Source organism: Lupinus angustifolius, chromosome LG03, assembly GCF_001865875.1.
Source record: "Lupinus angustifolius cultivar Tanjil chromosome LG03, LupAngTanjil_v1.0, whole genome shotgun sequence".
Classification (NCBI taxonomy): Eukaryota; Viridiplantae; Streptophyta; class Magnoliopsida; order Fabales; family Fabaceae; genus Lupinus; species Lupinus angustifolius.
Window position 1 is genome coordinate 29,912,617 of NC_032011.1, and position 16,882 is coordinate 29,929,498.

General features: G+C 30.7%; 3 protein-coding genes across 3 annotated transcripts; all 3 read right to left on the bottom strand.

Moving 5' to 3' along the window:
• On the bottom strand, positions 1,857-4,111 carry LOC109344448. Its single transcript, XM_019583257.1, has 2 exons — positions 3,970-4,111; positions 1,857-3,422 (listed from the first exon to the last, which is right to left on the bottom strand). Exon 2 carries the CDS (start codon positions 3,402-3,404, stop codon positions 2,145-2,147), a length of 1,260 nt encoding a protein of 419 aa, XP_019438802.1. The 5' UTR covers positions 3,405-3,422; positions 3,970-4,111; the 3' UTR covers positions 1,857-2,144.
• Positions 5,080-7,489, bottom strand: LOC109344449 (ESF1 homolog). The gene is made up of 2 exons (XM_019583258.1): positions 7,403-7,489; positions 5,080-6,463 (listed from the first exon to the last, which is right to left on the bottom strand). The coding sequence occupies exon 2, from the start codon at positions 6,434-6,436 to the stop codon at positions 5,222-5,224; it is 1,215 nt and encodes a 404-aa protein (XP_019438803.1). The 5' UTR covers positions 6,437-6,463; positions 7,403-7,489; the 3' UTR covers positions 5,080-5,221.
• Positions 11,445-13,273, bottom strand: LOC109344450 (nucleolin-like). Its single transcript, XM_019583259.1, has 2 exons — positions 12,871-13,273; positions 11,445-12,152 (listed from the first exon to the last, which is right to left on the bottom strand). Exons 1-2 carry the CDS (start codon positions 13,113-13,115, stop codon positions 11,657-11,659), a joined length of 741 nt encoding a protein of 246 aa, XP_019438804.1. The 5' UTR covers positions 13,116-13,273; the 3' UTR covers positions 11,445-11,656.

The following is a 16,882-nucleotide window of genomic DNA, read 5'->3' on the forward strand; positions in this document are numbered from 1 at the left end:
CATAATCTCATTTAGCTTATGAGATTGTGTAAATCCTAAAGAAGAGTGGCCAAATAAAACCAACAATACCAAAGTCTCAAACTTCAAAGACCTGTTCCAGAATTGAATTTCACTCATGCTGCATTGCCTGTATTTTGACAAAGAACACAACTGAAAGAAACACTAGACAATGATGTTTGAAACGATCGGCGGATCAGTTAACCGTTGTACAATCATGCCTGATTTCGCCTTCGTTTCGTGTTTTGATTCCGACCCATCCAAGCTTTGTCATAGAAATCACAAAGAAGTTTTCAAAAGCTGTGTTGTTGGATGCAAACAAGTTCACTATGTTTCTTGTTCTTCTATCAGTAAACAAAGCTTGATCAGAAGAAAGTAGTCATTTTCCTTGTTGGAGATTCACTATTTTGGTTCCACTACCTTCAGTGGCACCAAAATGTTCTATAGTCCTTAGCGGTGGTTTAAATTGTGGAACACATCACGTGATATAGCAGTAATATTGTGTTGTGGTTGTATCGAATCATAATGATTTATCCAAGTCGGGACGTAACCATACCTGAACGCAAATATAATGCAGCAGCCAAATATGCATGCACTTTGCATAATGATAATAAAATAGATAAAACATTTTTAATATCAATGGGCAATTATACACAAACTATTAAATTATAGTATTAATCTCTCTCCATATATATCTCACATATTTCATTAATTCTTCTTTTAATATTAATTAATTGATTAACCTAATAGACTTATGGTGATTTTAATTAAATCTTTACCCATTGGTGCAAAGTCTCGTTAAATCTCCAGAAAATCAAAAGATCAATAATTTGATTCATGTGAGTGACACTAATTCAAAGTGACCTCATTCCGAGAACAAACAAAATCTCATTTACATATCTACTTGGAAGAGAATTACGTCGGTGTCACACATTGTTTTTGTACTACCAAAGGTATTCCCTTACCTTTTTGGGCAAGGAACTAATCCTTTTCGGGATTCATGGTTGTCCCTCCTAACAAGTGTCGTTCACAGGAAACGAACCTTCAACCTTAGGGATCCCGTAGTTATAATCTAATACGGCTTATAAGTGATACATTTGTTGGTTAAAATATGAAAATGGAGGTAAACATAAATTTTGATAGTGTATCTTAATATTATTTCATGTCACAAAGCCACCATGAATATGCCTTCAAAATGAAGAATGACATGATGGTGCATTACACAAAAGTCACTTTGATGCTCATAATTATCTGGTAGGAGCATGAGTACATGATTTACTTAGATATACGATCATTATCTTTTACATTAATTTTATGAAACATTCTTTATGGCAAATTACGTAGTACGTGGTATGATAATTATGAAACTATCACTCGGATAAAATCACGGCTTTAGAAATTTACAACAACAAATAAAAAATAATGCAAGCACAATTTTGGAATAAGAAATATTAGTTTGAATAAGTAACTTAAGTTCTATATAGTTAAGAAACCACAATATTCATTCACAAAAAGGACTATGTAATATTAACTTAGATGAAATAATTGTCAAAAAATAAAAATCTAATAGGGTTAGAAATTCATTTATTGTCACAAATTAATTTGTACCAAAAGCGTTTGAGTGAGTAAGAAATCTCGAGAATGAAAAAACTAGAAAATAAAAGACTGAAACTCTTTCAGGCCCAAAGAGTCAGCTCAGTTGGTAGAGTTGTCAGACATAAAGTGTGAGCTCGTGGGTTCAAAGTTCAAACCCGGATAGCTCCACAATTTTCACGTACCCGTCAAAAACTTTGCCTATAAAAAAACTTCGAAGTATAAAATTCGATGCCATGGAGTTCAACCATAAAACTGATAAATTTTCAGCAGATGTTAACTTGTTATTGATATTGAATTTAATCAATCTTCATGTTCTAAAAGTACATATAGAACAACCCCTCAGCACTTATACATGTGTTACTTAACCCCAGCTACACAACAGTGTTCGAAACACGAAACCGTAATTTGATCCCGGAAGGGCTATGAGCTCTACATTTGGGGTCTTCTGGATCATCCTGGCAATATGAACAGAACTAAGCGCGCTAATGATCAAGAATCGTTGCCCGAAGAAGGCCAAAATTTGCTTACGAAGAAAAATCTTCATTGATGTGCTATTCCTCGAAGGATTGCATGGAAATTTTTTCTAACAGTAGTGGCCAATCTTCTCCAAGTTGCTGTGGATTTAGCTCCATGGCGACTTTAAAATCATGTGAAGATATTGAGCACAGTGGTCTGTGTTCAGGCTCGGGTTCTTCTGGCCGACTAACACTCTGCACATATAAATGATTATTTGGCCACATGCCATTGACGACTTTACCCGGATTCTGCTGCTTTGAGACAGGGGGATTACTCGGCTCATTTTTAGACCTAGCTCCCACTAAATCAACACAAGACCTGATCAACCGTTTCAAGTACACATCCAACACATTATTCAACATATTCGCACATTCCATAGAAACTCCTCCAAGACCTTGTACTATGGCAATCTGCTCCATCCGACTTTTCAATGTAACAGTATCAGACAACCCACCACAGTCACAACAACTAACAAAACCACTACTACTCACTGGCATTGCTTTGTGGGCCCCGCCCACACTTGCAGAACAATACGGGATCCCAAGTGGTGCTATCAGGGCTCTTCTAGAGAAACTGAGGTGGTTTAGCTGCTGCACTGCAACTTCACCATTTTCAACAATTGATATTTCGGTTGGCCCTTTGCCGTATATTCTTGATTTTTTAGCAGGCCTCTGAATTGCATCCCCCATTTCATTCTCGTGGAGCTGCTCAGCCACTGGTCGGAGATTCTGTATTGGCCTCTGATAATCACACGGTGCAAGAGTTCCATTCTCCGTGTCAATCTTACTAGCACTACTGTCTTCTGTAGGTGTGGATTGATGAGCTATGGAATCTACTTTCCCATTGGGTCCAAGAGGGCTTGGCCTATCTTTAAGCTTCCGATCACGTATTCCAGACCTGGCCTTACGTGGAGAAACCGGAAACACCCTGTTTGACCAAATCGGTTGATTTTGGAAGTTAGCAACATTGTGTTCATTTCCATCTTCTCTACCAGGAGATATGTCATTAAGGTGTGATCTCGATTTCGGAGGATCCGATGGCTGGACTTGTGGTGGTGGGGTCTTAGCTAGGCACACATTCTTCAAAACCGACCTTATAAAATGATTATGTAACGGAAGGTTCTCCCTCCCAAGTACACGATAACACAACTTATCATATTCAGTCTTGCTCAGCCTCTGACTCAGAAACCGGTTCACGTAATAAAAGTACAGCTTCGCCTTATCTGGGCCAAGCTTCTTTACAATATGTGCTTTTAATTCACCCAAATCGATTCTCGAGCTCTGCCGAGATTGCATTTCTCAACTTACCTATTCCTACACTACCCAACAATTCAATAAATAGCCCACCCACCTCTAACCTCAAATTACAGTTACCTGTTTCCAAAAAACCGAAAACTTCCCCTCTCTCATATCATTAACTAATTAACCAAAACACAAATCAAACTACCTCAAAATCTTCCTATCAAAACAACCAAATTCAAAGGTTCAAAAGTTTCAATTTTGAACTTGAATATTGCTACCCTTATGCCCCAATTTCATACACCAAGAGACCCAATACAATGCAAAGCCAAAAATCTAAACTTCCCAACACTAAAACCCTAGAGATCAAATCCACAAAATTCTATAATAGCAAATCAAAACCCTTAAATTTGAATCACCAAGCACTTGCACCAATGTGAAAACTCTTATTGTTTCTAGAAATTCGAACTTCGAATCCCAAAGAAATCAGTGAGTTGGGCAAAATTGAAGGGGGAAAAAAGAGGGAAATTTTTGAAATTGGAAATGAAATGAAGCACAATGAAGAACAAAGATCAAAGCTTTGATTGAAGTTGGGTTGTTATGCATTGATTGAAGTTCTAACCTTTAACGAATTTTGCATAGAAATCACGAAACTCAACACTTATTGTTGCTTCCAAATCTTCGAAGCTTCAACTATGGGTCTATGGCTATGTTGTTTTTCTCTCTCTCCTTTTTTTTCTTTTTTCTTTTTTCTATTTTTTTATTTTATTTATTGAGTTTTGTTCTATGTGTAGTGTTCTTCTTTCTTTTTTCTCTCAGAAGGTCCTCTTTTCCCTATTAGAAAAAGCTGCACATTTTCCACACTCAATTTCACTGTGATTTGGATAATTTGGGATTAGGGTTCAATTATTTTGTAAACCTATTTGAATGCCTATTTAGTTTATGATTTTTATTTAAATATGTTATTGGAGATTCAATTTTCACACATGTATCCTTGTATTAGAGGTAATTATTAATCATGTCCGAGCCAATAACATTTACATGTATGTGATGTCAACTCTTCTAACGGATATTTTTTTCATCCATAAGAACCGAATCTGAGATATTGCTTAAGGGGAAATCGAACATGTATTACTTGAACCAACTTGGTGACTTTTTTGAAAGTTTAGAAAGATATATGAAAATTATAAGATTATATGTAATATTGATTTGGCTTAAACAATATCACAAGCATGTTTGTATGAAAATTGGAGATGTTGAATCATATAATATTTTACAATGAAATTGAATATGGATGGTATTAAGTTCTTACATTGCATAAATGCAATTATGAATTGTGAATTTTTGTAGAGAATAATAATTAAGGGATAAAATACATTTTTTTTTTAATGTTTGAGTTGGTTGTTGGATTCAAAGTGAACTTCAACAAGAGCATTCTACAAGATATTAATGTGGAAGAAAATGATTAAAATTATGAGGTCAAGAATCTTCTCATGAAAATGGAGACATTTTGATAAATATTGTGACAAAAAGATTATATATTTTGATTAATGGAGCTATTTTTTTCTTTGTTCCTAAGTTTACATCATAATCTTCCAATGAATCATTGCCTCTACATGAATAATTTCCAAATTATCATCTTAACACTTTTCATACTCTTAATAATAATAGCCTAGAGAATCAAACAAAAGATAATAAACAAATTATTAAATTGATCAATGATGATGAACAATATATATATATATACGCTTCAATAGTATTAATTACAAATATTAATATATACACAAAATAAAAAATTACCTAACTATTAAAATTAAAAAAATATGAACCATAATGTAAGTACCCATACTCAACAACAATAGTGTAGTTTTGCATTATTTGGATACGGTTTGATAATCAATAACAGTTTGAAATGCTCCTGCCATTGCCCTAACCTTATTCTTTCTCTCTTGTTCTAACAACTTGTTTGTAGTTTCTTCAATCACATCATTTGATAATTGAGGCTCCTTTTTTCCATGTTGATTTTGTGGTGTTTCTTCAACTTTTATCTTTTCAACTACTATTTCACTTGTTTCACCTTCCTTCTCTTCTTCATTGTTGTTCTCACTTGTGTGAATATGATCATTTATTAAAATATCGCCTCCATCTTCCTTTTCATTCACCATAACTTCTTCGGCATCAGGATCTTCTTCTTTGTGACTCGTGTTGTTCTTGTTGTTGATATCCATGTGGTTCTTGTTTTCTTCCTTTTCTTGATCATCTTCGATTTTTGTTTCTTCTTTCATGGTAGAAATGACCCTCTTATCATCATCTTGAATATGAGGTTTATCAGACTCCTCAAGCCCTTGGTCATACTCATGTCGAGACTCGACATAATCAAGCTCGCAATCACTACCGCAATTTAAAACCTTGGGTGAAAGCTCAGATACATGATCAACCTTGTTTTCTTCATTCGCCACTTTTATTACTTCAACCTCTTCATTTGTAACTTCTTTAACCTCCTCATTCTCAATATTTGACACCATTTTAGGAGAAGCATGGTCATTATTTTCCTTCTTTATGTTGGTAGGAGTAGAAACACTATTAGGGGTGTTTTTCTTTGTACTTTTTGCAACATAAACTTGCTTAATTTTCCCATCATTTAGGTTCTTATTAGACCCTATCTTATTTGAAATATTTTTTGTAGGTATAGGGTTTCTAACTGGAACAATGGAAGATCGAACCGATAATTTTCGCTCGTGGGGTCCAGGAGAAACAAGTGCTTTTTGTAGTCTTGAAGTAAGAGAAGGTTGATTTTGTTTTGATAGGTTTGAAGATGATGGTTGTGGCCTATCAAAAGATCTTCTTCTATTTACATTATCTTTATTGGAAACAACGTCACTTTTCGGATTCTTGAAGGATGAGGGAGACTCAGACTCAGACTGTGATCTTATTTTAAGTTTGACGTAGTTAGGGTTAGTGGAGCTACTTGTTTTTTGAGGTAAGGGTTTGGTGGTCTTTTTAGTGCCATTGATGATGTGAGAATTTGAAGAAGGTGTTTTTTTCTCCTTCCCAACAATACTACTACTATTTTTTGCTTTTACTTCCATATATTGAGGTGTCTCAAGCTAAATAACCTACACATGGCCCAAGAAAAAAAATAAGTTCATTTAATGGATATTAAGGAGCTAAAAATATAAGGTTTTATCTTAACAAAAAAAAATGTTAACTTTATGGATAAGCATGAATTTCATAAATTATTCAACTTCCCATTCAAACTTAAATATGTAACTGAAAACATATTTAAAAATGCATAAAATAAATAAAATAATTTACTTCCTTTTAACTCTAGAATCTATATATTTAAGTAATGGAAAATGATGTGATATTAAAAAAATGATGTAATATTATTGAGAAATTTTAAAAAGTATTCAGAAAAAGAAATAAAGAAAGAGCATCAATGAACATACTCTAATTAAGCATAAAAAAATAAACATGTCAATAGAAAATAGCTTGGACATAACATTTCTTATTGTGATAAAGCCCAATAAGATGCAAATAATTGCTTCATATATGAATTTGTATTTTCATATTCTAATTCACAAATTTAAATTTGGACATATGATGCATTAACATCAAAATCCTATAATTATATATCAATTCATCAAAGTGAGGTGCATCAAGAAACATTTAAGCACAATAATGTTGCAAAATCTCCTTTTTAATTAATAATATATTCTTATTTTTTAAAATTCCAAATTCATCAGAACTTTTTGTTTAGATGTGTTGTAAGGTAAATTAAAAAGGGTAAGAATAAAAATTCTTGAAATATACCAAAAAATAATAATCAAGAAAGTACTAGTCAAATGATTATGATCATCTCTTAAACATTAAAACCCATAAAATATGTTCCTTTCATATGAAAAAATGTGACACAATGATATGCCCTTAAATTCATTTTTAAGGTACATAAAAAGCAAGAGATTCAAGAACTTGATACCCAATTAAACTTAAAAGTTAAAACTATAAAGGAATCAAAATAGAAAGAAAATAAGGATCAAGTTTAGATAAGGTACCTTGATAAAAGAAGAGTGAATGAATTTGTGGGCACAAAGCAAAATATGATTGCTTTTGAAGATGAAAAAAAATATATGAGAAAATAGATTTCGGAAGGTTTAACAATGAAATAATGAAAGAAGCGAAAAATATGCATAATTTAATGGTGCTATGTTGTTGGCCATAAAATAAAAGGAAGGGTTAGTTCTATATTTTTATCAAACAAGCTATTAATAACTTATATGAGTTGCATAGTTGACTCTTTCCTTTCATTTCAAAAAAATCAATAAAAAAATAGCATTAATATAATATTAAGATCGAAATTAATGAGGCATAGTATATAGATATGTATGAATTCAAAGGGGCTTGGTCTAATACAAGCATGCTAAGTTTGTAAGGAATAAGAGTGTGTACATTGTTCATATCCTCTCCCGTATTGGATTCTTCGGTATTAGGTAGAGATATTTATATATGTCACAAACAAATATTTAATGATTTACATTTTTACTTAGTGCAAGTTTGACATGAATTAAAATTTTGATTTTTTGCTTATTTTTTGAAAAATAAGCTTAAAATGTAAATTATATATGTTTGACAAACAAATGAAATTATAAACTCATTTATTTTTTTGTTTTAAAAAAATAAGCCAAAAGTAACCGCTCTAAAATTATGGGTATTTATTTTGGGTTAGCTTATTTTTTTAAAAATTTTTCCACTTCTCATTTTACTACATCATAAAACTTGACATTTGTGTATAATTTATTTTGTGAATTGTGTAATTCAAGTTTAACAATATCTATTTATTTTTGTGTCATGTTGTTTTTTAATATTGATATTGGTTTTTATATTGTATTTTATTTTAATATATTTTTAGCCTTTGTTATGCAATATTAAAAATTAAAAATTATAGTAAAAGTATATACAATGGTAAATATTAAAAAAAATTATATTTAAAAAATAGTGTAAAAACAACCAAAAAATTATAACATAAACAAATAACCTCATACCATTTTTTGCACCTTACCCAAACAAAACACATTAGTTTATAGTCAATTTTTAGATAAGGTACTCAAACAAAAACAAATTATAATCTTAAATATATAAACATATTATAATCTCACAATTTATAAAGTGAAATTAAATACATAATTCATATCAAATGCACGCTTAATTTTCAATCAAAAATTTATATTTCCTCTTATTTTTCTAGTATTGAACCATCCGTTATTGAAGAGGAGATCAATTCGTATGTATAGGGTACTCTGAAATTAGAGGTTTTTTTTTTGTACATAGAAAGTTTTATAGATGTTATTATAATGAGAGAGAGTTGGGAAAGGAAATAATGAAAAAAACTAGATATATGGAGAAAAACTTCGGAAGCATATTCTTTAGTAAAAGTAAGATGGAATAAATTTTGGACGTGTGGTACATCAAGGAGTGTTTTAAATTATACTCAACAATCAGAATAGCAGCAACAACAATAACAACAAGACCTCAATTTAAAACAGTGCCGAATTAAAGCGGGTGGGGACACTTCTTTTTTTAGTACAATGGAGGGATTAAGACCCAACAAGATTAGACTAAGATAAATCTAGGAAGATACATTCATGTAAAATCAAACAAAAACAGATCCTTATGTATGCGACGTTAGCCATGAAATTCATCACATGCTTTACCTCTTTATGCATGTGAACACATCGGATTGTTCAGTCTCTTCGTAATCAAGTTCTAATAACATCCCTAAAGAAGCATAAGGATGAAGCTGATCACAATCATTATTAGTCAACCTAATTGCAACTTGTGAGTCACTTCAACAATTATTTTCCTCAAACCCATAAAACATTATATTTCCCAAAGTAGATTGATTTTCCAATATAACCAAAAATGCTTGATTATAGTCATCAAGTAAAACAGCCATTGATAATAGGAACAAATGAATGATTAAAGAAACATATATAACACTTTTTTTTTGTTTCCCACAGGTATCCTCGCACCGGAGACAATTCTGTCCGAGCTGGGAACATCCACAGGTACGTGAGACTAACTCTCTCAGCAAACATTTTTTCCATCCACCAGACTCGAACCCAAGATCTTGATGAGAATGTGAAACCTAAGCCAAAGGGGTGCATGGAAATTAGATAACATGCAACTAGAAACAACCTAAATTAAAATGTATCAAATCAAGGAGATTTAATAGCAACATGAACCTGGCAAAGAAGCAAAGATGCTGAAAATGTCAAAAACCTAAACATATTTGTGGTATAAGCAAATTCACTATCCATTCAATCTATGCATGTAATCTAATTTAATCATGGATTTTCTTAACCTAGGTATTAAGAGTGAGGATAAGTAACCTATAGTGGATATATTTTCTTGGGTTACTAAAGACATAAAACTTTGGTTCCTTCAATATATTTAAAAAAACAACTATATCTTTCCTTATCCTAATCCCTTGAGTTTAAGAAAAAATTAACAACAATATATCTAATAGAATTGATCATAGATACATCTATTCATCTCCGAGTTTCGATTCTCTTTAGTATTAGAAGTCGTACTAGAAAGGAACACAATTTACAAGGAGCATCATAAAATTATTGCTAGTTTAAGTAGATAAATAATATAAAAAAGTTCCAAGGTGATCCATGTATAATTGGTTGTTAGCATAAAAAAATTGCACCACCAAAATGTTGAAAATATTAAATTAATTACTTTTCATATTTGTTAATTGGTACCTAACCAACCAATCAAGCTTCTCTAAAATAATTGTCTTTATCATAAAAAGTGAGAATATACTCATCATTACTTTCATATGTATGTAAAAATAAAATATTTTAATTGATTAAAAAAGAAGATATGATTTTATTTTATGTTAGAGGATAGAAAACTAAGGAGACCCACAACTATTATTGCATTAATTTGAATGGGTCTTATTATAGTTCCTTTATGTGAATGTGACGCACCAAAAGTATGCATGACCCATGTCATAGAATGTCTACCACAACAAATCAACACAAATGAAATTCAAATATGATATTTATGTATTATTAGTGTAAATATTTATACATAATTGATACATCATTTATCGTTTATTTGTATTACTTTTTTCAGAGCCAAATGATGATCGTTTTTTTTTTTGCTTTTCTTATTATTGTTCCACTTGTACTAGAGACAAGATGGTGGGCACAACTTGCAAACCATGGTGTAATAGTTTAATAGAGACATAATGTAAAGTATTTATTTTACAGATATATGTCAATAGTCTAAAATATAGGATAAGATCTACCCAATATACATTCTAATTAATAGACCTTTTGACCAATACACTTTCTCCACCATATTTCCGAAGAAACAAAAACCACCAAAAACATTCATTTCCTTCTCTCATCCATAGGTATAGAATATTATAAAGTTGTTCAAAAAAATCAAACAACAAATAACAACTTCGTTTAGGAATAAAGATCTCTCGTCTCAAATGATATCCCTAACCATGTGTCAATTTTAATAAACATGACATGTTTTTATTGATCCGAGATATTGTTTAGGATATTAGATCCTCATCCATCCTTTAGGGGTCATCTGCTATACCAAAAGAGCTATACCAAAAGAGAGTATCACGTTGTATGACACTTCCTCTAATTGGTTGGAAAACATATATTTAAGTTTAAAATTTAATAATAAAATATTTTTCTAACCAATCAAAAAAGTAGTACATGAAGTGACACACTTTTTGGGACAAAAGATATGCTTGTATCCTATAGATACCAAGAATGGATCATATGACCTAACATGCTCCCCACCCATAGGAATTGGTATATGACCAAGTGGACTACAACCAACAATGATTTATAAACCCAATTGTTAAATTGTTTTTTCTCTCTTTTTTATGAACATGATTCCATTATATATCCATATCCACACTAGAAAATGAGGAACTATGTTTCATCATGTCATTATATATAGCTTTCATTACTTTTATAGAGGAACAGAATATCCTTTAACAAGATTCCATTTCTATGTTCTAATTTCTAACACAAACATGATAAGATAAGATTTTCAACTTAGTTAATAACACCACTTTAATTTATTTATTTATCAACAAGTGGAACAAAAAAACAGACACAAATGAATAAAAAAATATGGACAATAACATTATGATTTTGACCATCTTCAAGATGGCATACAACCATATCAGTCATATTTTCTAGTAATAGTTCGCAATTACAGTAAACACAACATAAACAAGTTCTTACCGATTAAGACCACGATTAAAAACGTTAATCCTCCTCGTCGTCGTCTTCTTCTTCCTCTTCCTCGTTATCGTGTTCTTGCAAATCGGCAAGAGAAAAGCTCCTTGACTTAAAACTCCCTAGTCTAAGCCTCATATGTGCAGCATAAGATTGAGGTACTCTATTATTGTTATCAAGTTGTCTCATTTGATGAACTTGATCTTGTTCTTCTTCTTGTTGTTGTTTCTTACCGTCTAAGGAAGAAGATGATGAAGAAGGTGATACTTTTCTTCTACCTTTATCATCTTCTGCTTCTTCATCATAGAAACTATCATCTTGATCCTCATCAACCATAGGTAAAATGGGCATCGATTTCGGGTTGGACCAACTATAGAAAGATCTTCTTGACCATTTTGCAGCAATTAGAACCCTTTTCCTCTTGTTGAATGGATTCTCTTGCTTTTCTAGTTCCTTCACTGTATTCACTTGAGATAGATCTGTGAATGATTTTGATTTACCTATAAAATGGCTTGATAATCCCTTCCTATGTGTATAAGTCACAAAACCCATATCAGAAATTTCCTTAAGAAATCAAAATCACAGTTTATAATATAAACACAAAATCGAAAAAAATATATGAACTCGTGAGTTTTATACACTATCGTTATATCATCACCGATCATGTCGCTTCAAACAAGTAATAATGAGTGGTAGATGATGATGTAGTGAGTGTAAATAGATATTTCACTCAAATTAATTTGCAATTGTGCTTCTATCACTAGTAAATTTTGTTCTATTAAATTGTCCACATTATTCAATTTTGTCATTTGATATAGCAAAATAAACAATTTAGTTCACAAAAAAACAATAAGATTCTCACAATGACCAAATTTATTGTATGATCAAATAGAAGCATTTCTTCAATTTGTATACATTTTCATGACCAAACCGATATTTGGTCAGATTTACGATTTGAGTTTTGGAGGGAAATAAAGAGGAATATAAGGTTTCAGAGTCTGTTATAAGTGTATTTCGTAGCTTCCGAGCATTTCCCTTTCCTGATTATCCTCCAGAATTCAACTCACAAATGTCATTAAGATCGAACAAATATTGAATTGCCATAATATAGGCAATCAATTTAGTTACAAAATAAATAAATTGAACATCAAAATATAAAGGATCTCATAGAAACAATTATTAAACATGAACAAATTAAAAAATAAATAAAAATTAAAAATTAAAAAAAATAAAAAGAAACTAACTTGAATGGAAGAGAATCTTCCAAAGAAACCAAACCCTTGAACTTGCTCTGAACCTCTTCTTCATCATCATCCTCATCCTCGTCGTTGTCGCTGTTATCCGGTGTTCCGATGGACGACGAACTTTCCGATGAATCGGCGGTGAAGAACTCCGCCTTCCTGAAACCAGATCCGTCGTCAAAAATAGCCGCGTCGGCGTTAGGGTGCTCTCCGGCGATGGTGAAAGTGGGACCCACCATAACTTCCATAATTACTCTGGTACTCTCTATATATATATATAACCTTACTTCACAGATTTGATTCTTTCACTAATGCTTCTTACTTTGTTTGTTCAAACAAATGAAGAGAAAGAGAGAGAAGAAAATGAAGAGAGAGAAAGGGTGAGAAGAATGGAGTAAATGGAGACGATAAGGTTCGCCGCCATAGAAATAGAAAGGAAGAAAGAACACGTTTTTGATGACGTGGCAACGACAGCGCTTTTTATTTAATCCTAATTTTCTCGATTAATGTGTTGATATAATAATACAAGACCATTAAATCTCAGGAATATTAAAATGTCAAAAATTCAATTCTCGGAAATAACACTAGTTACGATTGTTTGAACGAATGATTGATGCTTATCCTAAAGTTTCATCTAATTTGGATTAGGATCAGACACCAACTGGCAACAGTCAATGACTGTTTATCAAATAAAATAAATAAGTTTTTGAATGTGGAATTTTTTTTGGTTTCCCACATGTATCTTCGCACTTCGTACTGGAGGTAATTCTGTCCGAGCCGGAATATTCACAGGTACGTGGGGCTAACTCTCCTAACGGACATTTTTTCTATCCATAAGATTCAAACCCGAAATTAAGCATGTATCACTTGAACTAAAGTCAGTTGATAGTAGGGAGAATTTAAATAAGATTTCTATTTTTAGAACATGTAATTTAGATATTTGTGATAACTCACTATTTTAAAGAGAGAAAAAAAAAACATTTATTTTAACTTTGAAATGAAAAGAAAAAAGAAAAATACTCAACTTCTTAATTTAGCAAACTATTATTTAAGATGTTTTGTGGGGACAGTTAAATATAAGGAAATAGATGGGACCAAACATAATATAACCTATATATTATTTCATTTTCAATAGTGAAGTTTTGATTAAGATTATTTTAGTTGTTGGATTTATTTACTTTAGAAGTAAGTTAAAATATTATACATTTTAGTTATTTATTTTAGAGTAAATTATACTGATATTTCTGAGTTTTAGTAAAATTACACTAATTAGTTTTCTACACCTACACAAACTCATACTTTATACTTTCAATACAATGAATCACCACTGCATGAAATAAATGTAATATTTTAAACAAAAATATGATAAATAAAATTAAGTTAAACAAAACATAGTATATTATAGAGATAAGTCTAAATAATATACAAATCAATGTATTTTTATTATTTTTTGTTACAAAATGCAACAACAATTCTATAGAGATGTTGTTTAAATCGTTATTATACTACATCATAACGAACAAAAAAACAATAAAAATATATCAACTCATATGTTATGTGAGTTTGTCTCCACAGTATGTCATGTTTTGTTTAACTAAATTACATTTATCACATTTTTTGTTTAAAAGATTACATTTATTTGTCGTACAATGGTGATCATTGTAACGAAAGTATAAAAATTAGGGTTTGTGTAGGTGTAAAAAAGTGATGAATAGTTTATATAATTTCACTAAAACTCAGGAGTGTCAGTGTAACTTAATTTTTATTTTATAAAAATCTATTGTTTATATGATTTGAATTATTCAGTATATTAACTTTTATAACTAAGTGGAGTTGCTCCCTTAATTTTAAACTATATAATAATTCTTTCTTGGAAAGTGCATGACAGTAAGGATAAAAAAGCTTGCTAGTTTTCTTTTGTTTCTTATATTAATTATATTCTTCTCTCTCTTCTTTGAATTTTCTTTCCATTATTACATAAAAATTATAATAACTATTTTGACTTGTTAAAGAAAAACAAATATGATTGTGGGAATGGTTAAAATTAATAAATGATTGGAATAAAAAGTTAAGGGGATTCCAATAGGGAAAAGTGATCCTGAATTAAAAAATATTTTCATCCATTGATGTTAAATAATATATTTTTATCAAAAACATTATGTCATGTTTCTTCACTCTTTAACCCAACTTTAACATCTATAAATTTATATATGCATACCAACGGGCGTTAATTCAAGTGATACATGTTTGATTTCCCTTAAGTAGGATATCGAGTTCGAGTCTGTGGATGAAAAAAATGTCGTTGGAAGAGTTAGTCTCACGTACATGTGGATATTCTCGGCTCAGATAGGATAGGATTGCTTCCACTGCAAGATACATGTGAGAAACCAAAAAAAAATTATATATGCATAACACATAAAGCCTAGCTACAAATGGCAATGGCACTATGACCTTAGGATAATTTGTGTCAGATATCTGGATTCGGGCAATGAAGTATTTAGACTGCAGGTACTTGTATATGATATTCCTTTTTAAATATGTATATATAACAATATAATTATAATATCATGTTAATCATAAGTGTAATATTATATTGTTAATATATAATTATAATATCACATTGATTAATTAATGTGATTGTTATATTGTTAAACAATGATTGTTAGGTTATTAAACAATGATTGTTAGGTTATTAAACAATGTGATATGTTGTTAATTCATATGTGCAATGTCATATTATATTGATTTAATATTTCTTACTAAATAAATTTCTTACAATAATGTTTAAGTAGTGACTTTTTTTATTATATTAGTCCGAGGATAATGAGTTTTATTTAATAGTTAACTTAATTTGTGTTTTAATTATATTTATATTTATTTAACTTTTTTCTCTTTTTGATTGTCTAAATAACATATGGAATTACATGAAAATGATACGAAATTGCATAAATTACTAAGAAATATTTTTAATATTTTTCTTAATTTATGGATCCAACCCCATAGATCTGGTACCCATAAGTAGCAAACCTAAACGGCTTCAATGCGAGTTTAGGATAAATTCGGATCCAAAAATAAAGCAATGCGGCAAGTTCAGGTAGGTATCATCCAAAGTTCCAAACTCTTTGTAATCCCTAAACTAGCCCTCATCTCCTTCCACAATTCGTTGATTTATACACTAATTTTGCTTAGTATTAATATGTGAAATTACTTTTTTGATGAAAGATGAGAACAAAATCATGTTGCACTTCAAGTTAATGATTTTTTTGGAACAATAAAATGTACTCCCAAATATATATCCACAATACCAACGAGCGTTAATTCAAGTGGTACATGTTTGATTCCCTTTAAGCAAGGTTTCAGGTTCGATCTTGTGGATGGAAAAAATACCCGTTGGGAGAGTTAGTCTCACGTACATATGGATGTTCCCGACTCGGACATGATTGCCTCCAGTGCAAGGATACTTGTAGGAAACCAAAAAATATATATATTCACAATGACTAGCACAATCATATAAGAAACCTTACATCCAAATCAATAAATGCTACCACTTAATGTTGTTTGAAAACATGAATAACATTAAATAAATGCATTTTTAAAGGTAATTAAGTCAAAGTAAATGACATTTCTTTACCTTGTGGGTCAATAACTCAATATCTACGGTAATTAATTATGGAATTTATAATTGTTAAAGCTACACAAAATAAAATAAAAACTTGACCATTCTTAATTTTAATGTTAACAACCACTATAATGATAACTTAATGAATAGTTAAAATGTCACTATTGAGCTACTTGTAAGCATAGACCAAAAAAAGATCAATGGTAAATTCATATCCCTTTTTATAAGGCTTAAGGCTTGCACATTTGTTGGGACCCCTAATTTTATTATATGAAAGTTGAATATCAAAGTTCGGATAAAATTGAGGATTTAAAACATATTCTGATAACAATATAAAAATCAGTACTCATTATATATCATATAATTTAATTATGTAATAATTTTGCAATAAGATAT